The sequence below is a fragment of the Bufo gargarizans genome, chromosome 4, assembly GCF_014858855.1.
Source record: "Bufo gargarizans isolate SCDJY-AF-19 chromosome 4, ASM1485885v1, whole genome shotgun sequence".
NCBI lineage: Eukaryota > Metazoa > Chordata > Amphibia > Anura > Bufonidae > Bufo > Bufo gargarizans.
Genome location: NC_058083.1, coordinates 480,282,614 through 480,305,691, shown reverse-complemented (window position 1 = coordinate 480,305,691; position 23,078 = coordinate 480,282,614). Strand labels below are relative to the sequence as shown.

The 23,078-nt window shown below is 43.4% G+C and overlaps 1 protein-coding gene across 2 annotated transcripts in view; it reads left to right on the top strand.

The window, feature by feature from the left end:
* The window catches only part of AFTPH (aftiphilin), a 75,755-nt gene extending 53,490 nt beyond the window's left edge, over positions 1-22,265 (top strand). For both annotated transcript variants that reach the window (XM_044292247.1, XM_044292248.1), the window contains 2 exons: positions 10,914-11,037; positions 19,475-22,265. In XM_044292247.1, the coding sequence (XP_044148182.1) occupies positions 10,914-11,037; positions 19,475-19,619 (269 nt within the window). In that variant the 3' untranslated portion in view covers positions 19,620-22,265. The remainder of the gene's footprint in view (positions 1-10,913; positions 11,038-19,474) is intronic.
* The last annotated feature ends 813 nt before the right edge of the window (positions 22,266-23,078 follow it).

Sequence of the window (23,078 nt, the reverse complement as noted above, 5' to 3'; positions counted from 1 at the left end):
GCTCCTTAAAGGGGTTGTACGAGGATTAGAAGAACACGGCCTCCTTCTTCCATGAAGAGTGCCGCCCCTGTCCATCTGTGGTATTGCAGATGAGCAGCATTCATGTCGGTGAACCTGCAGCTCTCCAGTTGTTGTAAAACTACAACTCCCACCATGCCCTGCTGTAGGCTGAAAGCTGTAGGCAGTCTAGGGATGCTAGGAGTTGTAGTTTTTCAACAGCTGGAGAGCCTGAGGTTGGCCATCCCTGGGTTAGTTGATCTGCAATTCCAGATGCAACCTTAAGACAGGTGTGGTGCTGTATCTGGAAGAATGCAGCCACATTTTCTAATCCTGGACAATTCCTTTAACAAAATATTGCAGAGCCCTATTGTTACTGGGGTGGGGTGGGGGGGGGGGGTCTTTAGAAAGCAGAGTATTGTCTTGTGAGTACAAATAAGATTGATTTTTAACACTGAGGTTTGGAAAGTATATTTGAGCATTATACTATGTAGTCCACCTGTCCTATGTGATATTGTCTATACTTCACAATAAAGTCATACAAACAATATATCCCAGTCGGTATATTGTTTTTTTGTTTTTTTTATTGCTATCGGACAGTAACTGGTTTTGCATGCTCCTGAACTATTATAAATTATCCTTTTATTCCCCTCCCTCCCCTCTCCTTTAAAGGCTATGGACACCTTTGGAGGCAATTTTGGTTTATGATTGCATTTTACTGATTTTTGGCTAAAAATCATATGTTCAATTGGCCTTTATTAAAAATATTGAGCCATTCTGTCAAAAAAAGTTAACTGTTTTTCTTGGTGTGTGTCTGGTACATTCATCTAATAAATCTCATCTCTAAATTTTACTTAGAGGTCATAAACACTTATTTAAGCCACATTCTTACCAATAAGATGAGAACTGAGCTATAATGAGTGTTTATAATGCCAGAGAGCAGAGATAAGGAGCCCGTCAGCTCCCCAACTGACGGGAAAGGCAGAAAATCCACAGGCTGCTTCTAGAGCATCTCAGCTCTGTACAAAAAGATATTTTGAATGAAGGCCAATTACAAAAATTATTTTAGCTCAAAATGAGTACAATGCAATAATTAAAAACAATTGCCCCCAAAGGTGTACAGTACATAGCCTTTAAGGGGTTTTCCAGGACTTGGCAATTGCAGCAGTTCATTTCAGTACAGGAAGTGCTTTCTTATCTACATCCTGTTGTAAAAAAACGGCCCTGAGCCGAGAAGTTATGGAAAAGCATTAGGGATACACTCCATGGGACGATTTATCAGAATTGTCAAGCAGAGAATCGGGCCTTGATGTGCATATGAACCAATCAGTGCAGCTTTCATTTTTGCACACACCCAAAAAAATAATTTTGTGGTCCAGAATAGGACACGTGCTGTCATTTGTAAAACATGTCCTATTCTGGTCCGCAAAATGCAGACCACGGAACCATTGAAGTAAATGGGTCTTCAAAAAGATATTGATGGATTCATATTCTGCGGACTGCGAAGTATATGGCCATGCACATGTAGCCTGACTTCAAGCAGGAGGTCAATTTAGACATTTTCTGCACTTTACCAAATAAAATGAAGCTCTGCAAATTTTGAAGCCTGGAGCTCCCTTTTAAGAAAGCCCAAAAAATCATTGATAATGCCATTTTGTTTGAAGGTGTGTGTGTGTTTTATAATTGTGACTGTGTGTGATGCAATGTCTTTGTATCAGTCACATTTACATGACATCTCAGCCTCCACATAGTAACCTAGCCAGTATCTTTTACACGAGCGATACGGATTGTGCCAGGATCTGTTCAGGGAAAAACGGATGGTTTTGTACGGAAGTTTAATCAGGTTGCATTTTTTTAATTCCATCCGGATTGTATGTATTTTTCACGCACGTGAAGAATAACAATCTACATCTAGTAACCGTCAGTGAAAAACGCATTGCCTCCAGACACCTTCCGTTTTGTTTTTTTACGCAAGCACCATTCACTACTATGGACCCAGAGCTGCGTGAAAAACGCACAATATAGAACATTGTGCGATTTTCTCCTAAGCGCAGAAACGATGCGTGAAAAATGACCCATTGAAATAAATACTAACCTATTCAGTCCGGACGCTATGCGTTCATTACACGTATCGGGCCCGAACGGAAAACTCGCTTGTGTGAAAGAACCCTAACCCAACAAGGATTAGTCATCCCCTCCGTGCCATTCTAAACTCTTCTTATCTGCCCAAAGCAGCTACCATTCAGAGCAATGCGTGCACGCCGTCATCTCCGTGCTTGGGTCCATGGAGTATGAATGTATATGATTAGCATTGCTTAGCCTTTCCGCATCTTTTCATGTGTATAATTGTGAGTGCTTCTCGTCCCGCAGTCTTATCACTTGATGTGACAGGTGAAATACCAGAAGATCTGTATTACAGTCCGGTCTTAGATGTGTGATTAAAGTGTAGATCTTCTTCCTGTGTACTGCGGTGTTACCGAGGGCTGAAGCCTGTAATATCCATTACTTGGTACACGCTAAAGAGGCTTCTCTAATCGCAGACAAGGCCTTTAATAAAAATGGATTTTGCCAGGGGGATTTGTCTCCGACTGCTCATTTCCACTTCAGGGGAAATTTAGTATTCAATACGGACATGTAAAATGTCAGGTTATTACAACTGAACAGAGGTGGGTCCTGGGCAGGGAACCCCCATATGACAGCCTCTTTTACAAACTGAACTCACAGATGGGGGTCCTGAGCAGGGAACGGCCATATGACAGCCTCTTTTACAAACTGAACTCACAATGGTGGGTCCTGGGCAGGGAACGCCCATATGACAGCCTCTTTTACAAACTGAACGCACAGATGGGGGTCCTGAGCAGGGAACGCCCATATGACAGCCTCTTTTACAAACTGAACTCACAATGGTGGGTCCTGGGCAGGGAACGCCCATATGACAGCCTCTTTTACAAACTGAACGCACAGATGGGGGTCCTGAGCAGGGAACGCCCATATGACAGCCTCTTTTACAAACTGAACGCACAGATGGGGGTCCTGGGCAGGGAACCCCCATATGACAGCCTCTTTTACAAACTGAACGCACAGATGGGGGTCCTGGGCAGGGAACGCCCATATGACAGCCTCTTTTACAAACTGAATTCACAATGGTGGGTCCTGAGCAGGGAACGCCCATATGACAACCTCTTTTGGAGTGCTTATCCCATGAGTAATGAAAATCACACATTTATCACGTAGCACATGACAATCTATTTCTAACAAAGCAAGAACCAGCCCTGTCCAGAGATCTTCCCATTCATAGCTTCAATTGCTCTGCTAGATTATCTTTGGCCTGGTAGCTTGTGGGGGGGGGGGGATTTCTGCAGGGCTGTCACTTTTACAGCTCAGGGGGGCGTGTCCTTTCTAATACTGCTATCTCCCTGTATCTGTCACAGCTTCTAACAGTAGATATAATGGAGGTAGAATAATGGAATTGAGCACGTGGGACCACCTTAGCGATGTTACTGAGGTGGACAAAAACAATTATGAAAAGAAAAAACAGCAGGTGGCGCTATGCAGAGGTTTTATTGAGCAACTCAGTGGCTATTGTAAATTTTCAATTACATGCAATTAGAAAAGTATTCAGATCCAAGTTCTGATATGAAAAATGTATAATATTTTTGGTGGGACAATCTAAATGAATAGGTGGCTATTGCGCTTTAGCATTCCTACCCCCCGCTGTGTATGGGAGTACAGACTTCCCTGCGGCCGCACTGAGCGCTGTACAGGCCATAGCATTGCTGCTTTCCTAAAGCCTGGCATATATTGGCTATGTCAGGCTTAGAGCGGGCACAGATAGGAGGAGCGATATCTTATGCTCCTGCTCTGCTAATAGCCTCATTGGTACAGGCTATTAACAGAGCGGCGCAGGGCAGGAGCACACATATAAGACATCACTCCTCTTCTTGGGCCAGCTCTACTAAAGCCTGACATAGCCCCTCTATGCCAGGCTTTAGGAGAGCAGTGCTGGTACAGGCAGGACTAGCTGCTCCAGCCTATACAGCACCCAGTGCCAGGGTTGCCAACCAGAATTTTTCTTTTTTTCTGAACAATTTATCCCAGAACCATGAACAGCCAATTTTTTTACCATAATGAATGATAAAGATGAACTAATCCATGTCTGTAGCTCAATATACTGATAAGAACTCATTGCCAGCATTTACTGTGAGCTGTAAAATGATGATGATTACCACTAAAATCGACAATGACAATTGACGATGGAAAAAAGTTGCCTATTTTTACAGACTGTCCAGAAATGTTGGGATGGTTGGCAACCCTGCTCAGTGCGTCCTCGGGGAAGCCGTACTCCCATACACAGCAATATGCAGGAGTACAGCGTAATAGGCACCTGAACATTAGGCGCCTATTTAGCTGGGAAAACGGTAAAAATAAAGTATATTACAAACATTAATTATATGGCATTTGCAATAGCTGTTAATAAAGTATAGGTTTAGGTTACCCTAAATGCTTTGTTTTTCTGATACAGAGCTCCAAATCCCCTGTAGAGATATGGATTTAAAAGATAATACGCCGGTTACCTGCACCCATCACTAGAGGGCGCCTAGAGACTAAGGGGTTCATTTATTAAACAGAAATGCGCCTATATTAGGCGTATTTCTAGCGCAGATTGCAGGGCAAAGGTCCTTTGCCCTGCAATCTGCGGATTTTCCCCACTCAGGTAGGTCTAAAAAAGATGGTGCGCTGTGGAAGGGGACAGGCCGTTAGGCCCATTTTATTTATCATTTTCTTAGGCATAGAAAATGGTCTAAATGTAAGACCACAAGGAAGCTGGCCCCTCTACATAACTGGATCCACCGCCAGCGCAGCTGCTTAAGTCTTAATAAATGTGCCCCTAACTGCATGTTTGCACCTTATACAACTCGGCAATAAGACGGTATTGCAGGTATTGCAGTCACACTGGCAGATGTTCTGCCGGTAACGAGTGCTGATGGACACTTTATTAAGTTGGTTAATGGTCACCTAGCTCCATTTATGGTCCATTCACACATCCGCAACTGTTTTGCATCTGCAAAACACGGACACCGGCCATGTGCGTTCCGCATTTTGTGGACCGCACATGGCCGGCACTATAATAGAAATTCCTTTTTTTGTCCGTGGCTGCGGACAACAATAGGACATGTTATATTTTTTGTGGGGCTGCGGAGCGGAAGTGCGCATGCGGGACAGCACACTGTGAAAATGAATGGGTTCGCACCCATCTTGCTGACGTGTGAATGGACCCTTACATGAAGCAGTGACTCGCTGTACGTGAATCATTAATGTTCATACACATACTGTTACATTGCTATCAGCCGATCTCTTTAGTAGTTGCATGAAATATGCGTTCAGCTGACAAACAAGCGTTTGCGCGTTTGTCAGCTGATCAGCACGCGTTTACATGGGCCAGTTACTGGGAATGCCGCAGCGGTGACCCTTGTGAATGGACTTTACAGGTGTTTATCAGGACTCTAATACTCTTAGAATAAGTCATCAATATAAGATGGGCGGGGGTCCGACTCCCAGCACCCTCATCAACCTGCTGTGGGCGAGCAATGGGACCTTTCTAGGCCTGTGACCTCATGCTTATCGGTCACATGACCTTTCTGCAGCTCAGTCCCATTCACGTGAGTGCGGTCCCACGCACAGCCACTTCTCCATGTACTGTTCTCTGCCTTGTACACAAACCAACTGTTCAGCAGTCAGCCCCCCACTAATTTGGTATTGGTGACCTGTCCCAAGAATAATTCATCGATTTTATTTAAAGGGGCATTTCCATCTCTGACATATATAGCCAATGGACTGGATATGTCACCAATGACGGATAGATGAAGTGTCTCACCTGAGGGACCTGCACCTATCTTAAGAATAGGGCCCTGTCTCCTCGCTGCCGTGACAGGAGAGGTGGCTGCGCATGAGCGACTTTCTCCATTCACATCTGTGGGGGTTACACGAAAAGCTGAGCACTCTTGCTCCCTCTCTTGGTGACTATAGGACTAAGGCTTCTATTTATTTATTTACTTATTTATTTATTATTATTTTAGGTGGAAATGCCCTTTAATATTGGAATCATTGATAAAACAATACATTTATATATAGGTTAAATACAATATTCTATCTGCATCATTGTATTACATGAATGTAGTGATGGGGGAGCTGTAATATCAGACAAGAGGGATGCTCTTTTTGGAAGAGAGCAGCCATGTTTTTCTTTCTTACACATCCCTTTGAACAAGACCCTCAACCATAAACTTTGATGCTGTATTAATAAAAATCCATAGAGGGAGATTTATCTAAACTGGTGCAAAGGGAAAATTGGCATATTTGTCCATAGCAACCATTCAGATTCAACCTTACATTATTCAGAACTCCTTTGGAAAATGAAAAGATCAATCTGATTGGATGCTGTAGGCAACTAAGTTTTCCTTTTACACCAGTTTTGGTAAGGGTACTTTCACACTTGCAGTTTTCTTTTCCGCCATAGAGTTTTGTCCTAGGGGCTCTATACCGGAAAAGAACTGATCAGGCATATCCCCATGCATTGTGAATGGAGAGCATTCCGTTCAGGATGCATCAGGATGTCTTCAGTTCAGTCTTTTTGACTGATCAGGACAGAGATAATACTGCAGCATGCTACGGTTGACACTAAGACGGATCTGGCATTTCAATGCATTTGTAAGACTGATTACGATCCTGATCAGTTTTACAATTCCCATAGTCTACAAATAACGTATTTGGCATGTGACAGGATAATGCATGGGGTTCACAGGGTTCCCTAAAATGTAGTTTTCAGTTCTCAGCAAAGCTAATGTTTGGTCTCTTCCAGGATTGCCTTCCTGCTCCTCTCACGTTACTAACAAATTCACTAATTATACACTTTTTAACTCTTCAGGGACTTTGTCACATTTAAATATCTAAAAAAACAAACAAAAGAAAACCAAAATCTTCAATCTTAGCGGTCTTTTCAGAAATCCTGCCCCTGAAAGATGAGATATCGTCTCATCTACTTCCTGTGGTTTTCAAACTAACCCTTCAGCACACAACTTGTTTCTGGGAAAGTCATGGAGCTTGCTGAACATTTGGGAGTGGTTTTGCCCGTTTTGTGTAGTGACCATGCTTCGGAACTCGCAGGTTGACCGACACTAAAGCCTGACCAAGCCACTCACTTGGTCTTTAACTGACTGCAGTTAATCAGATCAGATTTAACACAGTACAAAAATGAATTGTAATCCTTCCGCTTTGGTCTTTAAGATATCACAAGGACATATACATTAAAATACACATATGCATACACAATAAGTATAGTTCTGGTCAGCTTGTTCTGGAAGTTCCCAGGCATGTGAAAGTAGCTGGTGGTGCAGTGGTGGCTGTCAAATTGAGTCGCATCAAGTAACGTGGATTATATATATATATATATATATATATATATATATATATATATATATAGTACAGTACAGACCAAAAGTTTGGACACACCTTCTCATTCAAAGAGTTTTCTTTATTGCAGATTCACACTGAAGGCATCAAAAATATGAATTAACACATGTGGAATTATATACATAACAAAAAAGTGTGAAACAACTGAAAATATGTCATATTCTAGGTTCTTCAAAGTAGCCACCTTTTGCTTTGATTACTGCTTTGCACACTCTTGGCATTCTCTTGATGAGCTTCAAGAGGTAGTCACCTGAAATGGTCTTGAAGGAGTTCCCAGAGATGCTTAGCACTTGTTGGCCCTTTTGCCTTCACTCTGCGGTCCAGCTCACCCCAAACCATCTCGATTGGGTTCCGGTCCGGTGACTGTGGAGGCCAGGTCATCTGGCGCAGCACCCCATCACTCTCCTTCATGGTCAAATAGCCCTTACACAGCCTGGAGGTGTGTTTGGGGTCATTGTCCTGTTGAAAAATAAATGATGGTCCAACTAAACGCAAACCGGATGGAATAGCATGCCGCTGCAAGATGCTGTGGTAGCCATGCTGGCTCAGTATGCCTTCAATTTTGAATAAATCCCCAACAGTGTCACCAGCAAAACACCCCCACACCATCACACCTCCTCCTCCGTGCTTCACGGTGGGAACCAGGCATGTAGAGTCCATCCGTTCACCTTTTCTGTGTCGCACAAAGACGCGGTGGTTGGAACCAAAGATGTCAAATTTGGACTCATCAGACCAAAGCACAGATTTCCACTGGTCTAATGTCCATTCCTTGTGTTCTTTAGCCCAAACAAGTCTCTTCTGCTTGTTGCCTGTCCTTCGCAGTGGTTTCCTAGCAGATATTCTACCGTGAAGGCCTAATTCACACAGTCTCCTCTTAACAGTTGTTCTAGAGATGTGTCTGCTGCTAGAACTCTGTGTGGCATTGACCTGGTCTCTAATCTGAGCTGCTGTTAACCTGCGATTTCTGAGGCTGGTCACTCGGATGAACTTATCCTCCGCAGCAGAGGTCACTCTTGGTCTTCCTTTCCTGGGGCGGTCCGCATGTGAGCCAGTTTCTTTGTAGCGCATGATGGTTTTTGTGACTGCACTTGGGGACACTTTCAAAGTTTTCCCAATTTTTCGGACTGACTGACCTTCATTTCTAAAAGTAATCATGGCCACTCGTTTTTCTTTACTTAGAATTTGTATTATGGCAAGAAAAAAGCAGCTAACAGTCTATTCAGTAGGACTATCAGCTGTGTATCCACCTGACTTCTCCACAACGCAACTGATGGTCCCAACCCCATTTATAAGGCAATAAATCCCACTTATTAAACCTGACAGGGCACACCTGTGACGTGAAAACCATTTCAGGTGACTACCTCTTGAAACTCATCAAGAGAATGCCAAGAGTGTGCAAAGCAGTAATCAAAGCAAAAGGTGGCTACTTTGAAGAACCTAGAATATGACATATTTTCAGTTGTTTCACACTTTTTTTGTTATGTATATAATTCCACATGTGTTAATTCATAGTTTTGATGCCTTCAGTGTGAATCTACAATTTTCATAGTCATGAAAATAAAGAAAACTCTTGGAATGAGAAGGTGTGTCCAAACTTTTGGTCTGTACTGTATATGTATAATATATATATATATATATATATATATATATTATATATAAATCTCTCTCCGTGTTTAGTTGGGATTTGGTGGTATTACAGGTGAACTGTTTAATTTCTTCTTCTCCTCAACTTAATCATCTAGGAACAAGAAGAATGGAGAGTTTTTCTAGGCATGTAGTGCTCCACAAGGGTAGACCTCCATTCCATTGTTTGGCACCTCTGTGGTTGCCTTAAAGGGATTGTCCAGCTTTTTGCTTTTTAAATCTGCCCCAAGTCATTGGGACCCATGGGGAAATCCATAAGCACCTGGTCCCTGGCTCCTTGGCTCTCTTCGCTGGGCCTTAAGTCTCTTTCTGACATCTTACAGCAGGGACAGGATCATGTTCCCCAATGAAGCCAGTGACTGGCCTCAGCAGTAACATGTCCAAGCAGCATGTTGCTACTGGATCACGTGTTGCTTGGGGATGCGTCACCGCTGAGGCCAGTCACTGGCTGCAGTGGTGCACATGACCCCGCCTGTGCAGGAAGGTGAAGGAGATAGGACAGGAGCTGAAACGGAGCAGCGAGGAGCAGGTAACCATGGATTTCTTCACAAGTCTAGATGACTGGGGGCAGCAAAAAAATTAAAATAAATGGGTAACCTCTTTAAGAACAGACATAGTTAAGGTGTATTTAAAGTGCATGTTCAGCACTTTACAAGTTTGTCTGGTATTAGAGAAGTTTCCTTTCTAGTCTATCCAATAAAGGAAAGAGACAGAGCAGCAGAGTTCTAATTTATAACCCTTTCATCTTAACCCCCATTATCCAGAGCCACAGCGTTATAACACATGGGCGACCCTGGCTTGTCCAAGTATAACATGCTCGGTGTGTAATCCTACATAAGGAAGGTGATCTTCACAGACTTCTAAAGCAGACCTGCAGAGATCAGCAGATTGCTGGACCAGCCTCGAAATGAAGTGGATGTCTTCATGAGACACTTCTTTGATGCATCTTGAAGGGGTTATCCCATTGCAAACGCCTTTCCCCTGTCCACAGTATAGGGGATAAATTGAATGTCATATTTTTATTGCATGTAAAAACCAAAAAAAAAAAAAAAGTACAAAAGCCCAAAGGTGAAATTGCTGTTTTTCTGTTTGCCACTCCCTTTGACAATAAATGCAAAACATTATAAGCAACCCATAAGAATGCCCTTGAGAAGTACAACTTGGCCCATGCCAGCGCACAGCCCTTCACACGGCTACACCAATGGAAATTTAAGCTGTTGCTCTTAAAATGTGAAAATGAAAAAAAAAAATTTGCTTAATCCTAATCATGTGGTATTAAGGGGTTAATAAACGGCTTTCTCCACAACCTTTGTGTGTTCCGTCCTCTTCTGAAGAAGCGTGTTCTGTTGATTTGTCGATGTCCCTATCGCTTCAGCGAGCTTGTGTAGTGCCTAGTCGTAGATTTCTAGCAGAGTGGTTTAGTGCGTCACACTACTTGAAGTATCTGAGAGCGGCCATTACTTATTTATAGGCCCGTGTCAGCAGATGTACGGCCGTCTGAAGACCTCTTCAGCCATGATTTCTTTTCGTCCTCCTTCCTTTCTTGTACCATACACATATACAGTATGTCGTACATATGTATCAGTTTACGGCATAGAGGTATAAGGGACAGCATTGCTTCCGTTATCACAGTACAACCTTCATGAATAGATCCAGTATCTGCCACTGAATCCTGATACCATCGGCGCTCGGATACTTAAAGGAGTGTGAGGACTGTGCCGTGTTTTTTGTGATCGGTTGAGCTGACTAGTCTCCGTCTCTGCTGACTTCTTCCATCACTGATTATCATTTTATACTGAAAGGTGTGGATCCCGAGCTGTACGCACTGACGACGGCGAAGGTGGAGTGCTCCAGTGCCAGCAGCAAGGCGACTGATGCATTTGCAAGACTGATGTCCACAGCAGAAACCACAAGCACATCGGCAAGGTAAACAGTTGGACCTCTTAGATATCTGCAGGTCCTGGAGGGCACAGAATCGCAGTATGTCAGTTTAAGGGTCCATTCAGACGTCCGTAAGTGTTTTGCGGTCCGCGTGCTTTCAGCATTATGCAGACCGCACATGGCCGTCCCTATGATAGCAATGCCTATTCTGGTCCACGATTGCAGACGAGAGTAGGACGTGCTCTATCTTTTTTGCAGGGCCATGGGCCGGAACTACGGATGCGGACAGCATACTGTGTGCTGTCCGCACCTTTTGCAGCCCCATTGAAATTAATGAGTCCGCACCCGTTCCGCAAAATTGCGGAACGCAAGTGGAGCCAGAAATACGGACGTGTGAATGGACTACTTTGAAATGATCATTTTATTTTTTTTCACGTTCCGCATTCTGTTCCAGTTCATTTCCATAACATATAATAGTTAGAGTCATAGAGTTAAGTGACAAAATTATGGATGCCTGCAGTCACCACTAGGGGGTGCGTACTGTATACAGATTGAAGGGCAATTAAAAAACTGATGACTTATCCTCAGGCTAGGCTACCAGTATCTGATCAGTGGGATCTGACTCTCGGCATCCGCGCTGATTGGCTGTTGGAAGGTGCTGTGGCGAGTACTGCAGCCTCTTCCTAGGCCAGTGTCATGTCCACCGGTCACATGGCAGCTCAGTCCCATTCAATAGAATGGATCTCTGCTGCAATACCAAACACAAACCACTATGCTGTGTACAGTGCTGTGCTTGGTCCACTATGAAGAGGCCACAGCGCTTGTCCGAGCCCCATGGCCTCATCAAACAGCTAATCATAGGGGTTCTGGGGTCGGACCCCCCACTGATCTGATATTGATTACCTATCCCGAGAATACCTCGTCTGTATTTAACTCCCAGAAAACCCCTTTAATATTACTTCTATTGAATGAATTATAATAAACTAGTTCCCCCAAGTACTCTCTGTGGACTGCCATTTTATCACAAAAGGATGCTCAAAGTTCAAGGGATTTTTTGAGACTTTTATATTGATGACCTATCCTCAGGATAGGTCATCAGTATCTGATCGGTGGGGGTCCGACAACTGGGACACCCGCCGATCAGCTGTTTGAGAAGACCCTAAGCTTCTTGCAGCTTAGCCTAGGTCATGTGATGTCACTTTCATTGATCACATGGCCTAGGCACATCTCAGCCCCGTTGAAATGAATAGGGCTGAGTTGCAATACCAAGCACAGCCACTATACAATGTACGGCGCTGTGCTTGGTAAGTTGAAAGGAGGCTGTCGCACTGCTGTGAGCATCGGTTCCTTCTCAAACAGCTGATCGGCAGGGGTCCTGGGTGTCGGGCCCCCGCCGATTACATATTGATAGCTTATCAGTATAAAAGTATTGGAAAACCCTTTTAAAGAACATCAACAATTTCCTAAGTATTGTAATACAGACTATAAATGGAGGCAGTAAGCTACTGATTTACTTTGATATTAACCACTCGGATGCAGTTCTATGAGCATTTTTCTCGTAGACGCTTCCTGCGCTCAGTGCGTTGCCGTTGTGGATCGGCATCAGTTCTAACCTTGTTGCGGGTCTCTATGGTAACCGAGAAAGAGTGACTTCTACAGCTGGCATCCAGCATGCCAGGTTTATGCGTCTAGACAGGGAGCCTGCTGACCCCAGCATTTGCTGCACCAGCACTCGCGTTCTTACATATGCTAATTGTGACTTTGCCGTGAAGCCCGGGACCGTCCTATGGGAATTATATTGTAGTCTGTTTGATCACATGTTAACAAAGGCAGAAAGGAGGAAGGAGACGTGTTGAGGGCACACACGGGTAGACGTGTCCTCCTGCTACATCCAGACATCTGCATTACATCTAACATTTAGCTGCCTGTATCGGTGGATTCCTTCTCTATATACTGGGTACTCATCATTTGTGTCTTGTCTTTTTGCTTTATTCTTTTTGCATGTGGCAGAAGTAATGAATTAATCATTTGAAATATTATGAGTTAATTATCCATTGTGGTTCTTTTTGCTCTTAATAAATCGGAGCATTAGGTAATAATCTATAGAGAATTACTTGTATCGCGCTCTTTATGGGTGGCATCGATTTTAGGCATAGAGAAGAGCAGGGAATTTAAAGTGTAGCTATTATTTGTCTCTATTTCTGATCTGAATAGGTCCAAAATTTAGTGCAGATTAATGTCATAATATGTCCTTGGGGGTGTTTTTTTTATATATATTTTTTTTTTATCTATATCTTCAGATTCCTTAAAGGGGTTTTCTGGGATTTAAATTTTGATGACCTATCCTTAGGTCATCAGTATTAGATTGGCAGGGGTCACCTCCCGGCACCCCAGTCGATCAGCTGGTTGAAGAAAAGGCGCGCTCCGTGCGAGCGCAGCCATCCCTTCATTTTTTACCTGCTTACTGACGACATCGCAGCAGTGAGCAGTGTAATAACAAGCCGTCCCATTCACTTCTATGGGACAGCTCTATAGTATACACTTGAATAGGAAGGAGATGTTCCATAGAAGTGAATGGGATGGCTTGTAATTACACCTGCTCACCGCTACGATGTTGACTGCGAGCAATGAATAATGAAGGGAAGGATGCGAGCGCGGCCTTCTCTTCAACCAGCTGATCGATGGGGGTTCTGGGTGTTGGACCCCTACCGATCTGATATTGATGACCTATCCTGAGTATAGGTCAACAATGTTAAAATCCCAGAAAACCCCATTAATTCTCTACATAGTTAAAGGGAACATGTCAGTATGAAAATGCAGTGTAAGCTACAAGCAGCATGTTATAGAGCAGGAGGAGCTGAGCAGATTGATATAGAGTTTGTGGGAAAAGATTCAGTAAAACCTGTAGTTTATACATCTAAATTCCTGCCCATTCTGGGGGGCATCCTATCAGTGATTGACAGCCTTCCACCTGACTGTGTATACAGAGAGAGCTGTCAATCACTGATAGGATCGCCTCCTGGACTTCCAAGCCCAGAATGAGTAGGAATTTAGATGTGTAAAATACAAGTTTTACTGAACTTTTTTCCTTATAACTATATATTAGTCTGCTCAGCTCCTCCTGCTCTATAACCTGCTGTCAGCACCTCTGTCGCGTTGAACCTGGTGTTAGGTTCCCTTTTAAAGGAGTTTCTGATCTTGACTATTCTTTCTTAGAAAGATCCAGTTTCTAGCAATCATTGGGGAAAGTTGTAGCCTCTTATTTCTCTCCAGTAGCCACCGATTTTATGTATTCACACACGTCTTTACAGGGCATATGCTGTAGAAAATAATGTCATTCTACCTCATGCACTACTAGAGGAAACTGAGTAATATATAAAAAATGTAGTGCTCATGGAAGCTGTATAAATCTGTTTTCAGTAAGCCTCCATTAGTGCTGGCTGCAGACCGCCATCGTTTTATCAAAATGTCTGCTGATGAATATTCATTTTGGGCTCTGCCCTCGTAGAATAAAGGGAGTCTTAAAAGAGGCGGTCTGAGAAAATTAAAAATCCCTACAATCTCTTAAAGTGGCTTTCCAGGTCTTCTATATTGATGACCTCTCCTCAAGATAGCGGGGTCCACCTCCTGGAGCCCCCGCCAATGTTGGGAGAGGCTGCTGTGCTCATGTGTGCGCCGTGGCCGTCACTGCAGCTTACCAATCACAGTGCTGTCCAGTGAATAACGTCTGTGCTCCGTATTAAACGATGAACGTTGCGTTACAGGCCTAAGAAGAGGGCCGTGACACTTGCCGAAGTGCCGCAGTCTCTTCAAAGAGCTGAAAGCGGGAGTGCCGGGAGTCGGACCCTCACCGATACGATATTAATGACCTATCCAGAGGACAAGCAATCAATATCAAAGACAGTGATTGGCTGCCGCAGTCAAGTGCCGTATCTAGTCACATCGCTACTGCTATTTGAAAATAAACAGCAGGGGGAGTACTGGAGGAGCACCGCAGAGAATGCATTTTAAGACAGGGGTTTTGTGAGATTTTTAATGATCTTGGACAACCCCTTTTAACTGTAATACTACATGAGTACTACTGCTGATGATGGAGTTCAGATAACTACTTTATGTTCCTACTCCACTGCAAAGCTCCACTATTGAGAGGACTCATGAGTTCATTCTCACAAGGTCCTCCCCATTACATCTGTGAGGCCCATCAGTCCTATCAATGTACATTCTTTGACCCCCCCCCCCAAAAAAGTAACACACCAAGGAGTTGTTGGAATTGAATGAAACTTTGTGTGTGAATGTAATCATGAGATATGTGAGGGATTACAATATTACAGCAAAAGGAGAAATTAATTGGGGAAAACTGTACAATGTAAGGAGGCTCTAGGACCCTGTAGGACCACCTCTAGCATGGATATAAGATGAGATATGGTTGGACATGGAGGCATACAGGTGCTGTATGGTGTCCTGCGGCACATTTGCCCACAGATGTTACAGCTGGACCTGTAGGTCCTGCACACTCCTAGGTCACTGAAGCTGGCGTCCCAGCTGGACCTATAAGTCCTCGATTGGAGATCTGGTGACCGGGCAGCCAAGGAAGTGTTGTAATCTGGTGGAGACATTCCTGGCAAACCCTTGCTCTGAGTGGGTGAGCATTTATCCTGCTGATAGATGCCAGTTGGAAGCCCTGCCATGACACTGGCATTTCTATCTGAGTGCGTTAGTTTTATTGAGTGTATTACAGCGGAGATTTGTGGCAGCAGAGTATAAACCTAAAGTAGTGATCTGAACTCTGTGTCAGCAGTACCAAATCATGTACAGCAGGGGGCGGAAGTATACACATAAGATATAATAGTGTTCTGGAGTCCATGTTGACATCACTACTTTTGTGGTACTGCAGTTAATAGTGCTTAAAGGGGTTTTCTGAGATTTTTATACCACTTTCTCTACATGATAAATGCTATTTGCTGAAGTGAGACAACCCCTTTAACCGCCTCCAGACCGCCTAACGCAGATGTGCGGTCCGGAGGCGGCAGCCCTGCGCTCAACGACGCATATAGAGGACTCAGGTAGCTCAGTACAGTCGCACCAAACACCACACTACACTACACCCCCCCCCCCCGTCACTTATTAACCCCTTATAAACCCCTGATCACCCCATATAAACTCCCTGATCACCCCCCTGTCAGGCTCCGTTCAGACGTCCGTATGATTTTTACGGATACATGGATCGGATCCGCAAAACACATGCAGACGTCTGAATGGAGCCTTACAGGGGGGGTGATCAATGACAGGCGGGTGATCACCCATATACACTCCCTGATCACCCCCTGTCATTGATCACCCCCCTGTCATTGATCACCCCCCTGTAAGGCTCCATTCAGACGTCCGTATGATTTTTACGGATCCATGGATACATGGATCGGATCCGCAAAACACATGCGGACGTCTGAATGGAGCCTTACAGGGGGGTGATCAATGACAGGCGGGTGATCACCCATATACACTCCCTGATCACCCCCTGTCATTGATCACCCCCCTGTAAGGCTCCATTCAGACGTCCGCATGATTTTTACGGATCCATGGATACATGGATCGGATCCGCAAAACACATGGAGCCTTACAGGGGGTGATCAATGACAGGCGGGTGATCACCCATATACACTCCCTGATCACCCCCTGTCATTGATCACCCGCCTGTCATTTATCACCCCCCTGTAAGGCTCCATTCAGACGTCCGCATGTGTTTTGGTATCCATGGATCCGTAAAAATCATGCGGACGTCTGAATGGAGCCTTACAGGGGGGTGATCAATGACAGGCGGGTGATCACCCATATACACTCCCTGATCACCCCCTGTCATTGATCACCCACCTGTCATTGATCACCCCCCTGTAAGGCTCCATTCAGACGTCCGCATGTGTTTTGCGGATCCGATCCATGTATCCATGGATCCGTAAAAATCATGCGGACGTCTGAATGGAGCCTTACAGGGGGGGTGATCAGTGACAGGGGGGTGATCACCCTGATCAACTTGCGACAAAAAAAAAAAATTCTAGGAACTCGCCGTGCCCCTCACGGAATACCTTGGGGTGTCTTCTTTCCAAAATGGGGTCACTTGTGGCGTAGTTATACTGCCCTGGCAATTTAGGGGCCCAAATGTGTGAGAAGTACCTTGCAATCAAAATGTGTAAAAAATGGCCTGCGAAATCCGAAAGGTGCACTTTGGAATATGTGCCCCTTTGCCCACCTTGGCTGCAAAAAAGTGTGACACATCTGGTATCGCCGTACTCAGGAGAAGTTGGGGAATGTGTTTTGGGGTGTCATTTTACATATACCCATGCTGGGTGAGAGAAATATCTTGGTCAAATGCCAACATTGTATAAAAAAATTGGAAAAGTTGTCTTTTGCCAAGATATTTCTCTCACCCAGCATGGGTATATGTAAAATAACACCCCAAAACACATTCCCCAACTTCTCCTGAGTACGGCGATACCAGATGTGTGACACTTTTTTGCTGCCAAGGTGGGCAAAGGGGCACATATTCCAAAGTGCACCTTTCGGATTTCACCGGTCATTTTTTACACATTTTGATTGCAAAGTTCTTCTCACACATTTGGGCCCCTAAATTGCCAGGGCAGTATAACTACCCCACAAGTGACCCCATTTTGGAAAGAAGACACCCCAAGGCATTCCGTGAGTGGCATGGCGAGTTCCTAGAATTTTTTATTTTTTGTCGCAAGTTAGTGGAATATGAGACTTTGTAAGAAAAAAATAAAAATAAAAAATCATCATCATTTTCCGCTAACTTGTGACAAAAAATAAAAAGTTCTATGAACTCACTATGCCCATCAGCGAATACCTTAGGGTGTCTACTTTCCGAAATGGGGTCATTTGTGGGGGTTTTCTACTGTCTGGGCATTGTAGAACCTCAGGAAACATGACAGGTGCTCAGAAAGTCAGAGCTGTTTCAAAAAGCGGAAATTCACATTTTTGTACCATAGTTTGTAAACGCTATAACTTTTACCCAAACCATTTTTTTTTTTTGCCCAAACATTTTTTTTTTATCAAAGACATGTAGAACTATAAATTTAGCGAAAAATTTATATATGGATGTCGTTTTTTTTGCAAAATTTTACAGCTGAAAGTGAAAAATGTCATTTTTTTGCAAAAAAATCGTTACATTTCAATTAATAACAAAAAAAGTAAAAATGTCAGCAGCAATAAAATACCACCAAATAAAAGCTCTATTAGTGAGAAGAAAAGGAGGTAAAATTCATTTGGGTGGTAAGTTGCATGACCGAGCGATAAACGGTGAAAGGAGTGTAGTGCCGAAGTGTAAAAAGTGCTCTGGTCATGAAGGGGGTTTCAGCTAGTGGGGCTGAAGTGGTTAAAGTGTATCGGTCACCAATTATTGGGATGCAATCAGTATCAGTTCAAGATACAAACTCCTTAAAGGGGTTTTCCGACATTTTTATACTGATGACCTATCCTTACTGATCTGATCAGTGGGTGTCCAACACCCGTGACCCATTTTGATCAGCTGTTTGACAAGGCACCGGCGCTCCTGTGAGCACTGCGGCCTTCTCACAGCTCACCAAGCACAGCGCTGTACATTGTGCTTTGTATCTCGCTCTGCGTCTTTGCAGTGAATGTGCACAATGCGAAGCACAGGCGCTGTACAATGTACGGCGCCATGCTCGGTAAGCTGCGAGACGACCAGGGCGCTCACATGAGCGTTCTCAAACAGCTGATCTACATGGGGCCCCGGGTGTCAGATCTCCACCGATCAGATACTGATGACCCATCCTAAAGATAGGTCATCAGTATAAAAATGTCGGAAAACCCCTTTAAGGGGTTTGTATCTTGAACTGATACCCAATAATTGGTGATCGATACACTTTAAAGGGGATGTCTCACTTCAGCAAATAGCATTTATCATGTAGAGAAGGTTAATACAAGGCACTTAGTAATGTATTGTGATTGTCCATATTGCCTCCTTTGCTGGCTTGATTGATTTTTTTTCCATCACATTATACGCTGCTTGTTTCCATGGTTACGACCACCCTGCAATCCATCAGTGGTGGCCGTGCTTGCACACTGTAGGAAAAATCACCAGCCTATATGTGGTCTTGCGGTCCCAGCCGACGCTTTTTCCTATAGTGGGGAAGCACGGCCACCGCTGCTGGATTGCAGGGTGGTCATAATCATGGAAACAAGCAATGTATAATGTGATGGAAAAATGAATCAGGCCAGCAAAGGAGGAAATATGGACAATCACAATACATTAGTAAGTGGTGTGTATTAACCATGTCTACATGATAAATGCTATTTGCTGAAGTGAGACGACCCCTTTAAATCTGCGGCAGTATGAAGTGGAGAAGGGGATTTAAAGCTCAGCAATGTTGCCTCTTTGGGATGTTTTTGTTCTTTAGCTCTTTGTTTGGTTTGGTATAACTCGGGTTGTGTTTTATCACTTTCCTCACAGGAAACCTAGAAGGGACGAGAACCTCAGTGAAGAGGCCGCGAAGGTCATCGCCAGCCTCCCTGACCTATCCTTCATGCATGCTAAGGTGTTGATGTTCCCAGTCTCTTTAACACCTCTAACAAGTTGTCAAGATAAGGTTGACTGATGACACAAAAACTAAGGAGAAAAAAAAAAATATCAAAGAATCCAAAATGCATTGGATGTTTTATATCCAAACTTTTTGAAGAGGACGAACGTGTTCTTGCTTTTTTTTTTTTTTTTTTTTTTTTTTTTTTATAAAATCACTTGGGCTGATTTGTCGGTAAGCAGCACTATAAAGGGTATATACACTCTGATGTATATTTCAACACTGAATACTTCATTTATATGAAAAATCTTCAAATTAGTTTGTATATAAAGGCAAGAGGAAATGTTTTTTCTTTTCTTTGATGTGCTGGGTACATACACTGGTGGATCCTTTCTTACAAAAAAATCAAAAACAGACAAAAGTGAACATGCAAAACCTTCACTGCCTGTGAGCCTGTCGTGGTGACTTTTTTGTTTTCTTCCGCTCCCGGTTGTATTGAAGTTGTTGTATTGTTACATCTCAATGTTCAGTGTTGTTTCTTTTGTGTGTTAACTTAACTTGAAGTAAGATGGAGCTGAATCTGGCTTTAGGAGCATTAAACCCTGTAGGTCTTTTAGGTGTCCTCTTCTGTAAAGACATTAGGCAGGGTTCACATCTGCGGCATGCTGATCCGGCACATATGCCAGGCATCAGCTGGACCAAAGATCGTTGCTTGCAACGGATTTTGCCCAGCCAAAACCCAGTCCATGGGGATCCAGCAGTACACAGTTGTGTCCGGCAGTGCCTGACATGGCTCACCATGGCAGCCTGATCCTTATCCAGATCAGATTCCAGAACTGTTGCCTTACAAAGTCTTCTCCCTGGTTTACTAATTAGTTTGGTTTCTGGGTAAGCTGGGTGACGACCAGTACGGCTGCCATTATTGGTCCCACTGAGGCTATCCCAGACCCCTGAATGGAAAACGTGCCTGGTTTATATAGTGATGCTACCAAATCGTTCTATAACAAGGCAGGTTTTCTTAGATTTTCTCTGATAGGACGGTCCTACACCTTATATAGTTCTCATTAGGACCATTGATATGGAGATGTGAATGGAGCCAAGGAGGCCATGCCTCCATCACATAAAATGGGCATGGCCTTACCGGTTTGACTCTGGTCTATCGCACACTCACACTGGATGAACTAAGTAATACAGCTCGAGTACACGTACAATACAGATGACCATGCGTACATGATGATGTACTGCTTCATAGGGCACAGAGAGCGGCACATTGTCCCAAAGATCCACATTTACAACAATGCTGCCCTCCCAATCCATAGAATAGATGTCAGCACTGAAGTTCTCCAGAAGTGGGTATATCCCCTGATATGTTTTAGGAAGGTTTCACACAGCGGTTTTAGCAAAAACTCTTTTTTTTTTTTTTTCTTTTTTTTGTCTTCCCAACAGGCATACACCATTGCCAGATGAGATGACTGTGAGGCAATAGAAACTTTCGAAACGCACTACAAGTATTTTTCTTGTTTTTTGGGGCATTTTTTTGAGTACCTGCATTTTAATCAAAAAGTAAAAAAGCGAAAAAAAAATTGTCGAAAATGTGCGACAACAAATTATTTTTTTTATTCAAATATTTTTGACGTGCTTCTTTAATGCGTTTTACCAGTCCTGCAGAAAAGCCTATGGTAAAACACGATGTTTAACACACCTACGGATTATGTCAGCGCTATATAAGTGCGTAAAATAAATAATAATAATAATAATAAAAAAAAACTGTATTTTTGGCCCACTTCCATTCTCCTTTTTTTTTTTGTGATGGCCACAAAAAATGTGGACAGCTCACAAATATCATCCATGTGCTGACTGCATCAGTGCGGCCGTTCCGCAAGTTATAGAACATGTCCTATTCTTGCCCATTTGCAGACAAGAATAGGCATTTCTACAATAGGGCCTATGGCCTATTCATATTTAGCGGATCCGCCATTTACGGCACAAAAATCACATATACGTCTGTGCACGAGGACGGAGTCCGCAAAACTCGGATCTGCAAAAAAAAAAAGCTGATGGCATCTGGTACAATACAAAGTCAGTGGATCCGCAAAAAACTGAGGAAATGCGCTAAGCAGCACTTTTTGATGGCGAATATACATACCTATTTTGGGTGGACTTAGCAGAGGAGGACACCTCAAGGACTTTATTTCACAGGGGATCTTTTTGGTGGTGATGCTCTTTCATCCTTTTCCTGCCAGATGCATTTTTGGCATAAAGTTTGAAATGTTTGCCAGGACAGGGTTTTACTACGACACAAAACCATCCATTTATAAGCATCCATCTGTCTGTCCTGCTCCGTTTTGTTTGTGTGTTTAAAAATACGATTGCAGATTTCTGGGGCATAATCGGCTTGATTTGGGTTAAGAAGGACCAAACTAATATGAATGTGTTGATGATTACTGTTCTTATTTAGTTTTATTTGTGTCTGTTGTTGTACCACTATCCTTCTGATTTGCACAGTGTAAAAATAAAAAAAGGCATAATCATAGGTTGCTATGGTTTAGGCTGTACATACATTGAAGACTTTGGGATGTAAATTTATGGGAAATTCCTATGGAAAAAAACAAAAACAAATTTGATCTGTAGCAGCAAGGTCCAAGTGCATGCCCAAGTTCTTTTGAAATGTAAGCGTGTACATTTTCTTTTAACTTACACAGAAATAAAAAAAAAAAATTTAAATTGTTGTCTTTTACTTGTAACAAAATGTCCAGCTCACCATGTATCCTTTATCCTTCGTGCACGGAACGAACCAGGTAAGTTCTCAAGATATATAAAGCAGAAAAAAAGTTCCAGCACTATTGAAGATTCTGTTGCTTTGTCTTTATTTTCGGTAACAAATTACATCATGTGGACACCACCTCAAATCCCCCCCCCGCACATTGACTCGTTTTGAACTATACAGTTCTTAGTTGCTACGACTAAGAACGGTATAGTTCGAAACGCGTCAATGTGCGGGGGGGTGAAATGGTGTCCACATGATGTAATTGGTTACTTAAAATAAAGACAAAGCAACAGAATCTTCAATAGTGCTGGAACTTTTTTCTGCTGTCTTTTACTTGGTCAGTAGAATACATGTTCGGGACACTTTCCATGATGCAAAAAATTCAAAAAGCACCATAGAGTAAATCTACGTGCCACTCAGCGCCCCCCTATAAGCTAGTTGCCTTTATCCAGTTTTTCTGAACCACAGGTTCGGTATGCTTCCTGGACTGGAAAGTAGTTCATGCTACTAAAAAAATCTGGGGTGTTCTGGGTTACATTAGGTTATCCCCTATTCACAGTTTATGGGATAACTTATTAGATTGGTGGAGATCCCACTGCTGGTACCCCCACCGATTACAAGGACGGGGGCCCCCTGAAAAGAATGGAGCAGCCGGCCGGGCATGCACATGGCCACTTTATTCACTTCTAATGTGAGTTCCAGAGAGAGCCTAGTACATCGCTCCAGAATCTCTATGGAAATGAATGGAGCAGCAGTACGCATGCCTGACC